This window comes from Arabidopsis thaliana, chromosome 5 (genome assembly GCF_000001735.4).
Source record: "Arabidopsis thaliana chromosome 5, partial sequence".
In the NCBI taxonomy this organism is placed as follows: domain Eukaryota; kingdom Viridiplantae; phylum Streptophyta; class Magnoliopsida; order Brassicales; family Brassicaceae; genus Arabidopsis; species Arabidopsis thaliana.
Window position 1 is genome coordinate 1,102,062 of NC_003076.8, and position 14,876 is coordinate 1,116,937.

The window sequence follows — 14,876 nt, forward strand, 5'->3', positions numbered from 1 at the left end:
CTTCGTCTTCGTCATTCTTAGTGCCTTGTTCAATGTCGAATTTAGTCTACAACGGAAAAACCCATCGATTATTCCCCGGAAAAAGCATCTAATCCTTGCATTCGGCTCTGATTTCTTCACGAGTTCGCAAGATCAAGTTGTTAGTCTACAGATTTTTGTTCAGGTACATAAATTTGATGGAGAATTTGAAGGAGGCTTTGCGTTTTATCTGCTCATCTAATTTCTGGAGGATGGTTCTGTTTTGGAACATTGCCCTCCTTTTTTCGTACTTTCAATTGCTTAAAAAGAGTATCTTTGCCCCCAAATCAAGTTCCTCTTCTTCTTGCTCCAAATTCAATCATTCACACACACCTGTTTGTGTTATAACTGGTGTAAGTCAGTCATTCTCTGTTGCCTCGAATCATGAAATGTAGTGTTAGTTTCTGTTTTTATATCGTCTGTTGTTGAATTCATTGCAGGCTACTTCGGGACTTGGTAAGGCCACTGCGTTTGCTCTTTCAAGGAAAGGTTTCTACGTTGTTCTTGGTAAAAGACTCTTGCTTTGAATCTCGTTTTCAATTATCTCTTGTTGATATGGAGAGTGATAACTTGGAACATGTCTTTTGTCATATATTCAAAGTGATTTATAAGCTGAGTCTTTCTTGTTGATTTTGCAGTTGGACGGTCCTCGCACTTACTATCAAAGGTTTTCTACGGTCCCTTTGATTTTCCTTGTACCGATAGATAGAAGAACCTCCGCTTTTTCCTTGACGCTAGAATCTTTGTGATTGCCACTTTCTGTTGACAGACCTTGAGTGATATTAAGAGGCAGAACGAGGATGCCAAACTCAAAGCTTTTGAAGTTGACATGTCGTCTTTTCAATTAGTTTTAAAGTTCAGAAGCTCTCTAGAGCAATGGCTTTTTGAGTCAGATTTGCATTCTTCAGTCCAGCTTTTGGTGAACAATGCTGGAATACTGGCAACATCTAGTCGTCCAACTGTTGAAGGCTTTGACAGGTAAGGTTTTCACTTTTCACTATGGTTTCAGAATTTTGAACTCTATTGATTACACTTTCAGTCTCCATCGTTTTCAGGATGATTGCTACAAATTATGTCGGCGCTTTCTCTTTGACCAAACTTCTCTTACCGCTCCTGAGAAACAGCCCTGTGCCTTCAAGAGTAGTGAATGTTACATCTTTTACACATCGTTCTGGTGAATAGTTTCTCATAATCAATCTGATTGAATGATTTTGCGTCCTAAATGAGAATAAGATAGTTATGTCTTTTCTTGGTATATGTTTTTCTATGTAGCTTTTACTGGGAGGTTTGACATGGATTCTGTTACTGGAGTGAACTTTTCAAGATCAAAGCAATATCCTTGTGCTAGGATCTATGAGTATTCTAAATGTAAGGAAACCCACTCATAAAAACAAGCATGTGTGTTTTCCCTTATATTGTAGTGATGCTGATATAGTTTCTGATCTTTTGTGATATAGTATGCCTTCTACTTTTCTCGTACGAGCTGCATAGACAGCTTCACCTCATGGATGATTCACATCACATCTCTGTTGTGTATGCGTCCTAAATACTCATTTCTCTTTACATCATCGCTCACTTATGTTGTCTCTAGTCTCTACTGTTCATAATTGAAACAACCAGTCTTAAATTAAGCAAATTACTATCTTAAACAATTAGGCGCTCTATTATTCCTATATGTTTATAAGTTTTGGGATTATGCCTTACTCATGTGTTTACACTTTTTTTATGGTTTGTTGTAGAGCGGTAGATCCAGGAGCAGTAAAAACAAACATAATGCATGAGCTTCCTTCATATATACAAGTCATTGCGTTTTGTGGTCTCAAGATTCTTGGACTGATGCAGTCTCCAGAGGATGCAGCTGAATCTGTCATTGATGCTGCTTTAGCTCCACCTGTAAGATATGATCTTTTGGAATTCTTCATCTTATCTGCATCAACCTTATGTGGTTGAAGAGCTCTATGTTGATCTGTTTTTGCAGGAAATATCAGGCAAATATTTCTTTGGCGGGAGGACCATTGAATCTTCAACACTTTCCAGTGACCCGAAAATGGCTAAGGAACTTTGGGACACATCATGTCTCATATTTAACGAATTGCAGCAAACTCACACTTGAAGATCAAAAAGCTTCTAGTTGTTGCTTGCTAATGACATAATCCTAGGATCCAAACTGTATCACCTTCTGGTTTCTTGTATAAAATCAGTTTTTGTGTTTAGTATTCCCTTGTTAGCATCTACGTAGATTCTTCTTTTATAATTCTTTTTGTTCAAATTTCTTATTGTTACCAAAGGAAATTTTTGCTTAGGGATTTGTTGTCAACTTTTGAGCCATTCAACTTAAAAGTATGATTAGACCAACATTCTGCTTTTAATCCCATTGTGGTGATCTCAAGTAAAAGTCTCCTTTTCACATTATAAAACTCACGGAACCATAGTTTCTGCAATAGACCCTTCGTGAAGGAAGGTATAAAGATATAAACGAATAAACCGAAAGTCATGAAAAAAAACAAAGAAGAATATTTCATCTAACAGTGCCACCGTTACACGTATTAGCTTAAGAAAAAACAGAGCTTATATAAAGAGAAGCATCCACACCACAATGTGTAATCTCATCGCTAACCAAACCAAGAATCATATTCCCAAATCACAATCCGCTTTTGTGTCTTTCCACTTGCATAAGTGAAAGAGCCAAGACAAAGAAAGGAGCTTCTTCTGTTTTTGTCCATACTTTTGAGAAGATGCAGGACATGAGAGATCAAAATCCTCCACAAGGTCAGATTTTTTCTTCGGTTTCCAGTAACAATGAATCAAACTTATTATAGATTTGTAGTACTTATATCTCTTTACAGGATATCCAGCTGCAGAACAAGTATCTGAACAGCCTGGACAAGACAAGAAGAAGAAGAAACCACGGTTTTTCGAGACAAAGCAGAAAGGAGACAGAGGCTTCATTGAAGGATGGTAAAGGCTAAAGTAGCAAAACTAAATCATTATCTTTTGATAGCAACCAAAACTAGCTACTCAGAAAAATCTTTTCTGTTTTTGTTTGTTTCTTTTGATGCAGTCTCTTTGCACTATGCTGCTGCTGGATTTGTGAAATGTGTTTCTAAGGAAACGAAGGGACACGTGACGCTTCTTTCTTCTGTATCTAAGAATGGCTTTCCTTATCTATAGTTTTACCTGAGAGAGATTGAAGTTTCAGGTTGCTCAGTTTCAATCTCCCTAATCTATTTGTGTGGTGTGTTTATTGAAAGAAGATAATTATACTAATAATGTAAAGGATCATACTATTTTATGGGTCTTACAAGTTTTAGACTTGGTCACACTAGCCCAAAGCAAAAAACTGCTTCAAACTGATTATACAATCAAAATCGAATATCCTACAATGATGCAATTAAAATCAACAGGTTCTTAAATATTTATTACTAAAAACCAAATTTCTCTACACTTGAGAATAATAATATTAGTAATCACCCTGAACCCCAAAATTGTCTTTCGAAAGGTAAGAATATCTATGTACACTGATCATGGGATTAAATCCTGCAAGTAGTTGCAGACGTAAAAGCATGACTACGAAGTTCCATGTGTAATAAACCTAATTGCTTCGGAAGTTTTCGTAACTGAAGCCTGATGATATGGTCCTCAATCTTTCGTGGTCTCCTGCAAGAGAAAGCACTTGTGGTTACCATTCACTCTTTTATTTTTCTGCAAGACTTACTGGTGTCTCTAGTTCCTGAATGATTCAGCTTTAAGTTTTTCCCATTATAGCTGAGATGAGCCAAACACTCCATGAAATCTATTGAACTAGAGAAATAAAAGAAGGTCAACAAAGCTTCAAGTGCTCACCTTGATGTTCTACCCTTTCGCTAGAGTCCAGGAAATTTTCAGCATCAGCCAATAGGAACGGTGATCCCTCGTAGCTCTCCAGAATATCTGGTATTAACAAACAATTTACGTATAAAAAAAAAGAAAAACAACGAATCCTAAATTCTCAATGCCAAAACTGCAGTTGCTGTGCGAGTTTATGCACAAGTGTCTGCTTAATATGTGTGCGAAGGAAAAAGGGAGACCATGTATGAAAATAATACCTGAACTCTGGGAAAAATCAGCTGTCAGATCAGAGAGGCTGAAGTTCTGAGGAATTTGTCCTAACGAGCCAAATGTAGGAGCATCTGGATCGACAAGAGGATCATTCAGGGATTGGTTGCTGGAATCATTGCTGAAAGATGCGATGGTGACATCTCCAACTGTGGACTGTGCTTCACCACCATACATGTATGGAGCACAGTTTTGATATGCAGTCTCAGACTTGATCATTCCTTGCATCAAAGGCATATTTGTGGCCTGCAAGGAGAGCGAGTTTGGTGAAGGATCAACTCTTCTAGAATGGGATGAAAAGTCCACATAAGAAGGTATATTTGTGTTAATTGCTGAGCCTCCATTGAGGTATGGACTTGACAGATTAGGAGAGGATTGATCTGGTTCCTTGCGTTCATAGAGTAATTGTTGCTGATTCACTGTTGAAAGAAATGACGTTAGTTGCAACATGAAAACCTCTTCACAACTCATTACTTCCATGCAGTATCCAACAAGTAAAACATAAAAAGCCTCAAAACAGTAAAAAGTCTTTGGACTCATTAAGCTTTAACAGAGGGATGCGTGAATCAGTGAAACAAGACGCTCAATGCTTCAAACAGATGATCTAGGTCTATCTAAATGATTCTAAGAGACAACAATTATGTATCACTAGAAAATACAAATCCACAGGAAAAAACTCGAACTAGTTCCAAAACATATCTTACTTGGTGGAACATGAGAACCATTCCTGTTTCGAACAGAAGCCCCTGCAGTTGGATGCATCTGGCGCATGTGGTTTATCTGCTGCTCAAGCAGTTCGTTATATTCCATTATCTGGTGCTTCACCATGAGCCTCAGATAATATGCCTTGAAAAATTCGCGGTTCTCTTCTTCAAGCTTCTGCCAAACTGTCAACTCAGAAGGAAAATATACAATCATAATGATCTACTAGAGACAAATAAGTTCAACCTTCATATATCTAGTTGCTAATATCAACCACGATCTATGATTTTTAAATAATATTCTTCCAAAGTGGTTCAAACCAATACAAGCTAACAAGTCAGACTTGGTCTAAGAATTATCCAATCAGGTTCAAAAAAATCCAGGAAGTGTGGAGGTTACCTAGTTCTGTAAAACCAGGTTCGATCTTAGCCTGTTCTAGAAGAGTGTCAACAACTTCTTTCTGGTTCATGTAAAGCTGGAGGCATCGTTCAATTAGATTCTGAACCTGCAAAGAAACAAGGACAGGCCAGAAAGAATAGTATGTCACATATTCTAAAGAGGTTTACACACAAAAGCTGAAGGCCTTCCTTAATAATTCCAATGCACAGGTGAAGAGAAACACACAAAAAAAAAGAGAAGATCTCATGGCTAACAAAATTATTTCCTTTCACTGATTCAACGCATCCCTCTGTAACAAAATTATACCAGTTGTATATCTTCGCGCGATACCCTTCTCACTGTTAAACTTGACATGGGTGAAATATCTGTAGAAGCGATCCTGTTCCTGTCAGAAGAAGTACGCATCTAACTCCTGTCAGAATAACAAACTCAAAAATGTACTTAACTGATAAAGCATACAATTAAGACACAAAAATACCAAGCATTTAACATACTAATCTCCTATTAAACTGAGCTTCAAATTAGAAGCCATAACCCATAAGACATCAATATTCAACATATTTAATACAACATTGAATATATATTTTTTTTGCGATAAAGAGAATAACAAGAGCTAACAAAATCGAATTAGTCGACATAGACCAAAAAAAAAAGAATCCAACAGAGGAAGATGGATTTAAGAGCAGGAGCTTATAAAATTCGAAACCCATAAACTTTTCCAAGAATTCGTAATTAATTTCTTGTTTAACGAAAGCTGGATCAAATCAAATCCTATTAACCAACCATCAACTCAAATAAAATCGAATAAAACACACAAAAGGGGCGAGAAAACCAACAGATTAACAGAAACCGGAAACAGGAAAAAAGAATTTTAAGAAAAATCGAGACAAAAAAAAAAACAAAGGTCATAGTAGAAGAAGCGATCAGAGAAACCCTACCCAAGAAACCTCAAGACTCGAATCAGAAAGCAAATCGTCCGATAGAGAAAGTGGAAACCTTTTTTTTTCTTTTTTTTTTTCTCTTCTCAGTGTATTTAATTTAATTTTAATATTTGCGGAATTGCAAAAGAGAATCTGCCACGTGGATAACGACCCACGTGGAATCCACCAGCTAAGCATCTCCGGTTCGAACCCTAGCTTGCCTTCATTTACGCCAAAAATTAGTTGCACGTTGTTTAAAGGAAAAAAACCACTTTTTCTATTATAATCGAATTTTACTGATAGGATTCAAGTTGAAAGAGCCGGCAAAGATATTAATTCTAGGACCTGCTCTAGCCTAAAGCCTAACAAACAAAGGAATTAGTGCAACCTTAATGGTATGCTCTTAATTTTGTCTCTTAACTATTAAGATGAATTGTTTTATTGAAAAATATTATAGTTAAAAGTTTTTGTAATGGTTTGAAGCTCTTAATCCTTCTTTTATCTTTTATCTAAAAGACACTTCTAAACTATTCACATATTATTTTGATTAATTATACCTAAAATTTATAGTAAGAGACTTGCAAAAATGATAGTTTTAGGCGCCAAATACTCAGTGTCGGTTTTAAGGGTGTGTCAGAGGAGCAAAAGCACAGAGTCTTCAATTTTTTTTTTAATTTTTCTTAAGATTTTAGGGTCCAAAAATTTCACTAATTAAAAAATAATATTAACTAAAATCAGTTTTTATAAATCATCGTAAAGTTTTCAAAAACTTTGAGCCGGCCATGCAAATACTATATAAATATTTGAGGGCATCAACAATAGTAAAAGTCCTTTAGTACAACGGTTGCTCTCAATTTTATAATTCGTCATGTCACAACTTCAAGTCGTGGTAGTAACATTTAGCCATTATTTACTACTCGATGGCAAAAAAAAAAATTGCTTTAGATAGTCATAGTGTTGGGCCAGCCCTCATCAATCCTTCCCAAAACATAAAGAGGTGAAGTGCAAGAATCCCACAACCCAATTAAAACGAATTTGAGACTAAAAAAACACACAAACGAGTTGTAATACAAGAATCTCTTTTACCACAAATTAGAATTAGAATCAGATGAAAGTGTCATGCGATCCTCTTTATATTGCTCATGCGAGGAACTACTAAGGTGGTGAGACACATCCAAAACCTAAAGACGACTCTTCACATTGATAATCTCTTGGATAAAGGAAGAAGATTATCCAAGAGACTGGTTGAAGACTGCTGCTACCATGGAAAAAAACTACTGATCTGAAGCTAAGTTTGATTAAGATACAAAAGCCAAGCAGCAAGAACCCAAAGTTGATAAGATTTAAGCTTTAAATATCTAAATCTGAAAAACTAGAACTGATTCTGTTGGAAGAAAAATCATGGATGTGCCAAGAAAAGAAATAAAACAAGATACGAGAAGGATAGAAAACCCCAGGAACCGGTGCAAAAGAAGTAACTTAAACTAGTTAACCAATACGACGACTTTTCCGAGAGAGGAGGGAGAGCTTGTTTAACAAAGCAAGGGGACAATCCTACTTAATAACCATTAATCACACTGATTTTAAACACAAATCAATACATTCTTGTTTTTTCTTTTGTAGAATTTTGATAAAAAGGTGCATTCAGTCGCATTTTAAGTGATTTGTGTTACAATAATTTTTTTTATGTTATTCAATTATTGATTTTAAAATATTTTCCAAAATCTACTGTTATTTTTGGTTCATCAGCTTGACGATGGCCCTCTCTTCGCCGGATTCTTCACCGGAGATATCTTTTCAGTTTTTTGAATTTTGTAACTCGGTATAACCAATTTGATATTTTCTTTTGTGCCTAACCAGTCGATTTTGTAAGTATTTTTTGTTTACCGGTCGATTTTGTAACCCTCAAAACTCAATAAAACACAAATCACATTCGACTCGAATAATACAAAATAAAAAATTCTAAGCCATTCAAGTTATTACAAATTCGATTCGGATTCGGATTGATGAATTTTGGTTCGGATTTATTGCCCACCAAAACTTTTTTTCACATTTAGTTTTTATGAAAACTAATAATTTGTTTTTCTTTTTGTTCAAAAATATAATTGATTAAAATGAATATGAAACCAAAACAATGCTAGCCTACCCCACTAGGTTCTCTCTTTGAATTTGAAAGAAAAAAGAAAGATCAAAAACTAGGAAAATATTACTAGAGAATCTTTGAAGCCTTGGGACTTTTAAGTCAAATATCCTAAGAAAACTTAACAATATTAAAGGTTCCAGATTCGAAATATTGTAGAACTGTTTCGTGAGTGAAACAAATCTTTAAGGTTCACGAAGAAAAGAAAAAAAGCTACGCATGACAACTCACATTTAATTTGGCCCTACAAGGATCTCTTCTAAAAGATCCTATGACAAAGAAACTTAGAGGAAACCGGTTCTTGAATCACTTGGAATCAAGAACATGGTAGAGCGATTTACATGTAGAACAAAAGAGTGAAATACCTGTAAGCACGAGAAACTCTGCAATGGTTACGGATTTACTATTATCAACAAGGCCTTCATCCTGCTAAGAAATCGTCATAGTGGTCATCATCGCTATCGATATTGTTAGCAGCGGAAGACTTAAGCAATCTCATGCGTTTGATGAGGAAAACATTGTAGTAGTAACTGAGCAGATCCTTCTTACTTTTTTGGGGGAAGGCATTAGAAGCAAATTCCCAAAATCCATCACTACTTGACAAAGGATTCTTTTTCACAAGAGCTTCAAACCTTCGCTCTTCTTTGGCCGTCCACGACTTTAACACTATTTCTTCACCCATTTGATCAAATTCCCATGTAGAGAAAGCACGGTTAATTTCCTTTTCCAAAAGCTCCTGTGCTTCTTTCTTGTGTCGTTTTATGCAATTGGTTGACCTCGGAGAAGCACAAGAACAAGAGTCGGATCTTCCTTCGCCAACTTTTTTGGAGTGAACTGTCTTCTTTAGGCTATATGTTGGCCAAACACCAGTTCCAAGCCATCTTAGAGTATTGGAATCTCCAGGGCTACCGTAGAATTTTCCCTTCTTGGTAGGGGCAATCCAAACCGGTATTTCAGCTTGGAACCTTGGACCGATCGGGATAGCTGGTCTTGTTTTATTGGACCCATGGGTTATTACATCTTTGGACGTCTTGTTGCTAACATCTTTATTGGACCCATGGGTTACATCTTTGGGAGTCTTGTTGCTAACATCTTTAGGGCTTGGTGAGTTTGCATCATCAGCAGATTGTCGTGAAGAAAAACAGAGATGCGAGGACGAAACAGAAGACTTGGGTTTCTTGCTTTTCTTCTCAAAACTTGAACCACTAGTATTCTCTGAAGACTCTCCTGGAGCTGTAGAGACTGCATCATCACTCCAAGGCTGTTCCCATGTCCTTTTGTTCTGGCAAGAGATAAAGATACCTGTCAGAGCCACCCAGACAATGTCTTTTGGCTGGTAAAGAGGACTCTTTGGCACTGGCATGCCATAAGGAGTCACCAGTTTCTGTTTTCGTCCAATCTTTTACATGATTTTCTGACAAACTCTTGCGAGCTGTCCCAACTCTACTTAAATAAAGTGTATAAAATCCAAAAGTATGGTTGTTTTCAAGCATCCACACGCTTGGAGACATAAAAGCGCTGCCTTATTGCCTAGATATAAACTAAATCTATAGTCAAAGAATGTATTACCTTGAAACACCTGTCAGAGTCGTGTTTTGCAGCACCACCAGAAGAAACTCCTCTACCTATAAAAGTTTCTGGAGGCATTGGGAAAGAGTTTTAATTAAAACTATCTTGTTTTCTTTTTCTACTTCTCATAATAAATGTACGAGATCGAATCTCTAGCCACTATATTATAGAGTAACTTCAACGTTTTATTCAGAGTTTTTTATTGGCACCGTGTATATGGTTCGTGTTGGCCATAGGGAAATACTCGTGGTGGTGACTAGGCTCCAAGAGGAGTTTCCTACAAGTCCACCACGGGTAAACCACTGGCTCAAAGACCCAGTGATGATATGGTTCAAGAATATTGTTTACACCTGTGGGGAAAAACAACGGACTATCTGAATTTACAGCATAGCCGCCGGTTTCTCCTACCACACGACTAACACATGCAGTTTTTTTTATCATGTTATATGTACCAATATTTAATCAAATAGAGCTCCTTTTCTGACTTAAGTTCAAAAGACATACCAGATGTTTCAGAAGAAGAGTTGGTCAGTTTCATAGGAATGGACTCAATGGCACACACCATTGCTACACTTTCTGAACTATACACATCCCTTGCCCTCTTGACAGCCAAATCAGTCTAAAAAGAGAAAGAGTCGCCATGTATATTTTCGTGTTCATTAAATTGAAAGTAAGAAAGCAACATGTAGAACACAACAGTGTAAATGAAGATACAGCAGTATCAATAGGTATAGAAACAGCATACCTTGTAAGCGTTATAGGATTTGGACATAATGCTCTCGAATACATCTGGATGCAATTCAAAAGACTCCATTAAGCACTCCTGGACTGATTGGTCAACAATTTCCCTGACATTTGGATTTCCTAATCTCTTCTTGCAGATATTAAGAGAGAAAATATCAGTGCAAATAATCGAAGAAAGTGGGAAAATATCACTGCTTGCAAACAGATAAGAATGCCAAAGAGGAGGATTAACAATCACTATGATCTTGTGTACCTGTGTTTGACCTTCAAACTCAGGTTTTGGAACAATGACTGAGACAATGCAAGTCAGTCCTTCCATAACATGCTCCTCAGTAAAGATAATATCCTTGTCCTGGACAGAATCAACAACAATAAATTTCACCATCAGTTATACAAAACACTGGAAACGCCTCCCTGACACTGGTAACATTAAATGCCCAAACGGGAAAGAAAGCTGTAAACTCTTCTATTGTTAGGTGCTGAAATTTTTTACAGCAAAGTCTACTATGCTGCAGATATGAAACTATTCAAATTCGGTTCAGTCTGTGAAGAGTGGGGTATATTGGCAAATTGAATGCAGCTTTTCGTGAAAATATGATGCATGGCAAAAAATGTTCGAAACCTCATATATAGCGAAATAAAAAGCGTTTCATAGACAAAACTTGGTCAGTGATGTCGACTGGTCTTATACCTCAACAAGCTTCGACTTCTCCACAAGGCTGTTCAGAGTTCTTGTTATTGACGCTTTCACACCATCTATGTATGTTCCACCATCCATGGTGCGGATGCCATTGGCGTATCCCAGAATTTTGTTTGAATATCCATCTACGCACCTGGTACAACAACAAGACAACAAAACTGGGATCAGATCAATAGAATTTTGTTCAGAGTAACTACAACATCCACATACATAAACATACAATAGTACAAAAAGGGCCATACCATTGAAGCGCAATGTTTATGGTGGTACCATTTATCTCTTTTCTAAATCCCAGCACATCGTGAAGCGGTTTCTGAAGAGGTGCAGTCAGTTTGTATTTTTCAAAATAACAGATAGCTTGAAGTTATGTAAGGAAGAAAACTAATGATACTGCCGCATTGCATTTTGGCATCGTCCGACATACAAAAGCTTGACAGGCTTGCTACAACCAAAATAAAATAGTTGTGGAGGCAAACTCTCACCTTATCAGCATTTAGCCAAGTAACAAATTCACTTAAGCCTTTAGCATACAAATATTCTTTATTCGGATCATTATCCTCCATTTCCAAAGAAACTGTAATCTGCACACGCTGTAAAATATAGACCACTCAGTAAAGCAATCTCTGTCCCATTCAAAAGAATCATCATGAACATACAAAAACCAAACCCTTGAAAAATTCAAACAAACATAAGAATTGATTTGATGATCTTACCAGTTTAATATCTTGCAGTGGTGATACCCTCTTCACAGTTCCACTGTACATTGCTGAAACTTACGAAACAGATGTTTGTTCCTGGCAGGAAGAAGAAGCAGTAGAATAAGGTTGAGACACAAAAACATAAAAAAAAGTATGTAACACGAACAAGAACAGAACCACAAAACAATTATACTCCATTACATCAATCAGACAAGAAATGCAATGCAAGACAACCCTGACACCAAAGATGATGCAGAAACAACAACATCCAGATGAAGCAATTAATGAGTAAAACCAGCAACAAGAACCCGGTTACTAGTAATGTCTTTAGGTTAGAACACAGTTACTAGTAACGTCTTTAGGTTACTAAATATGTATAAAAAGCATCTGATAATCAATCATTTGGCGAAAATCAGGTAAAATAAAACTCCAGATCATCAAAAACTCGGTGATAGAAAGAATGAAATTGAAACCAGTCATGTTGATTTTCTGGGGAAAACAAAATCAAAATCACAACCAAAAATGTATAGACAAACAGAACCAATTCAAAATTGAATTCTGAAAATGGATCAAAATCGATTTCTAACAAAGAGCAGAACGACAAATTCGTTATTTAGACAAAACTAAGAGAAAAATTACGAGAGACCCTATCGGTATCATCATAAGCTCCTTAATCGAATCCGGAGTATACGCGAGAAAATCTCAAAATCGTTAGAGAGAGAGAATTTTAGAAAAGAAAAGAAAAAATCTAACCTTACTTTTTTAAGAACCATCAGCGATAATCATCACTCTTATGAATTAAAGGGTGTGTCCATTTCCCAGAAAATTTATGAAACAGTCAGTTATTTATACGGAGAAACATTGAATATATGAGGACCACATAACCAAAAACTCTGAACGATTATAAAAAAAAAAACTCATTTTACAAAATGTTTTGTATTGCATCAAAATATAGATTCAAAAATTCTAAATATTCATTTGGAAAAATATACAATTTTAACTTTATACTCATCGTAAAACCTTATATATATATATAAACTTATAAACAATTATTACCGACTTGGAGAAAATATTGTTAAGATCTAAGAAATATTCTAGGTTTGATGAATATTAGAAAATCATGATCTCCTAGTGAATGTTTTCTATGGATTATCTAATAAAAAGGATTTATTCATAATTATCTTTACTTAAAATATTAATCTATTAATGCTTAATTGCCAAAAAATTAATGTCATATTTGTTACACAAGAAGGAAAATCCTCTATTATCAGAGTTTTTCTAAAAAACTTATGGAAGAAAGAATAAGTGGGGTAAAAAAATCATAAAGGAAATTCTTAAATTGTGAGAAACCATGGAAATCAAAGAGCATATGAATGATCCTAAAAAAAGCATGTAAAAAACTATATGCAGATGAAAAACAAACAATAAAGAGTGTTATTGTGTCAATGTATTATGGCCATGAATGGTGACATAGACCACACCCAAAACCGCACTGCAACAGTGCTGTAACAGTATCAAAATCTCTACATATACATATGTATCCATGTATTTCCGTTATTATTTGAACCGCACCGCACTTCTCCCGTACCGCAAAACGCAGTCACCATTCGGACATATGAATAGAATAAAAGGGACTTTTTTTTTACCGCAAAAACATCATACTCTATTAAGCTTGTTCGAATAGGTTGGCCTCATGAGCCAACCACTCCGGAACAAAAGGGCTTACATGTGAAAAAAGTTCATCTCTGTTTCGTGCGCTCTTAGCGAGACAGTCAGCCCGGACATTACATAAAAATTATTGGATTCAATTGAACTCAGTCTAGCTCTACCACTTTCGATAACAAGTTATGACAAAATTTAAACACATGAAACAATCCAACAATTGATTTTGACATACAAGTTCATGAACTTTGACATTAACAATGGTAATCTATGTTGAAATATATAGCTACACAAAGAATTTATACATACCTTGTGATTTTTCACTAGAAATAAGAACAATCTTCTAAAGATGAGTTAGTGTTGCTTTGATGTCTCTTCTCTGAGTTATGGGTAGGTAGAGGATAGTTTATGTGTGGGGATGGCATTTATAGTGAAGATCTTAAAACCCTAAACAGGGTTAGGTTTCCTTGTTAAGTTTGTTCACGGTAATATAAAACGCATGTGAGCCTGTATACCAGGCCCACAAGATAACATATAAAAAAAATTTCAAGAGCCTCATCGATAGGCCTCTTATCAGCATGACAAGGATAATTCTGCAAAAAAAAAAAAACTTGTTGTCACTGGATAGAGACTAAATATAATATTTTACTAACAAATTTTTATTGAAAATAACTACAGAATATTATTTATAAATGATTTAATTTAATGAAACTAGAACTCTTTAAATTATTAGAAACTAGTGTTGAAGCCATTTGTCCTAGTGATAAGGGTTTAACAGAGAATATAGGATAATTGAATTTAAAAGAATTAAAATGAACAAAAAATAAAAGATTTTAATGTATTTGACAAATTCTATCCAATCACACCATAAAAGGTGGGATTTGTTTGTTTTTATCTTTGATTTCCTTTAAATTCTACTCAAGTCACATTGCCAATAAAACAATCTTAATATTGAGTAACAGTATAATTTAACATAATTCTAAAACCAACAAATTGAATAACAGTAGAATTTAGTAAAATTCTAAAACCAATCAATTGAATAACACTAGATTTAAATAGAATTTCATATTCAATTAAAATCATATGTTCAATAAACACACACACACCCCCACCCACCCCCTTAAAGAATTTTACTGGCGTTCGTTGTAATCTCGAATATTAGGGGTAAAAGTAAAACTGTCAATAGTTGGTATGACGCAGAAAAAAAAAAAAAAAATCGTTAGTAAGAG

General features: G+C 35.5%; 4 protein-coding genes across 15 annotated transcripts; 2 read left to right on the forward strand and 2 right to left on the reverse strand.

Moving 5' to 3' along the window:
• The first annotated feature begins 9 nt into the window (after window positions 1–9).
• On the forward strand, window positions 10–2,385 carry AT5G04070 (NAD(P)-binding Rossmann-fold superfamily protein). Its single transcript, NM_120489.4, has 9 exons — window positions 10–371; window positions 459–525; window positions 657–685; window positions 788–996; window positions 1,074–1,192; window positions 1,291–1,386; window positions 1,476–1,551; window positions 1,758–1,911; window positions 1,997–2,385. Exons 1-9 carry the CDS (start codon window positions 177–179, stop codon window positions 2,129–2,131), a joined length of 1,080 nt encoding a protein of 359 aa, NP_196027.3. The 5' UTR covers window positions 10–176; the 3' UTR covers window positions 2,132–2,385.
• A 77-nt stretch (window positions 2,386–2,462) lies between these two features.
• AT5G04080 (cysteine-rich TM module stress tolerance protein) lies at window positions 2,463–3,337 on the forward strand. 3 transcript variants are annotated; one of them, NM_001203293.1, is made up of 3 exons: window positions 2,463–2,787; window positions 2,874–2,988; window positions 3,080–3,337. In NM_001203293.1, the coding sequence occupies exons 1-2, from the start codon at window positions 2,754–2,756 to the stop codon at window positions 2,978–2,980; spliced, it is 141 nt and encodes a 46-aa protein (NP_001190222.1). In that variant the 5' UTR covers window positions 2,463–2,753; the 3' UTR covers window positions 2,981–2,988; window positions 3,080–3,337. The 3 variants fall into 3 exon arrangements, with proteins under 3 accessions (NP_001190222.1, NP_001190221.1, NP_196028.2); NM_001203292.1 differs by having other exon boundaries at window positions 2,865–2,988; window positions 3,080–3,303; NM_120490.4 differs by having other exon boundaries at window positions 2,559–2,787; window positions 2,865–2,976; window positions 3,080–3,327.
• AT5G04090 (histidine-tRNA ligase) lies at window positions 3,291–6,221 on the reverse strand. 7 transcript variants are annotated; one of them, NM_202999.3, is made up of 7 exons: window positions 6,153–6,221; window positions 5,521–5,599; window positions 5,215–5,320; window positions 4,818–5,000; window positions 4,104–4,532; window positions 3,862–3,948; window positions 3,291–3,675 (listed from the first exon to the last, which is right to left on the reverse strand). In NM_202999.3, the coding sequence occupies exons 2-7, from the start codon at window positions 5,566–5,568 to the stop codon at window positions 3,611–3,613; spliced, it is 918 nt and encodes a 305-aa protein (NP_974728.2). In that variant the 5' UTR covers window positions 5,569–5,599; window positions 6,153–6,221; the 3' UTR covers window positions 3,291–3,610. The 7 variants fall into 7 exon arrangements, with proteins under 7 accessions (NP_974728.2, NP_196029.3, NP_001331480.1 ...); NM_120491.4 differs by having other exon boundaries at window positions 4,818–5,320; NM_001342749.1 differs by having other exon boundaries at window positions 3,349–3,675; window positions 5,215–5,599; window positions 6,153–6,211.
• Window positions 6,222–8,280: 2,059 nt separating this feature from the next.
• Window positions 8,281–12,946, reverse strand: GYRB3 (DNA GYRASE B3). Of its 4 annotated transcripts, none has more exons than NM_001342750.1 (10): window positions 12,739–12,946; window positions 12,001–12,081; window positions 11,770–11,877; window positions 11,530–11,600; window positions 11,279–11,420; window positions 10,841–10,939; window positions 10,589–10,717; window positions 10,348–10,462; window positions 9,844–9,911; window positions 8,281–9,556 (listed from the first exon to the last, which is right to left on the reverse strand). In NM_001342750.1, the coding sequence occupies exons 2-10, from the start codon at window positions 12,049–12,051 to the stop codon at window positions 8,696–8,698; spliced, it is 1,644 nt and encodes a 547-aa protein (NP_001330565.1). In that variant the 5' UTR covers window positions 12,052–12,081; window positions 12,739–12,946; the 3' UTR covers window positions 8,281–8,695. The 4 variants fall into 4 exon arrangements, with proteins under 4 accessions (NP_001330565.1, NP_196031.2, NP_001330564.1 ...); NM_120493.3 differs by having other exon boundaries at window positions 8,321–9,556; window positions 10,589–10,714; NM_001342752.1 differs by lacking the exon at window positions 12,739–12,946 and having other exon boundaries at window positions 8,365–8,700; window positions 8,824–9,556; window positions 10,589–10,714; window positions 12,001–12,620.
• Window positions 12,947–14,876: the final 1,930 nt, after the last annotated feature.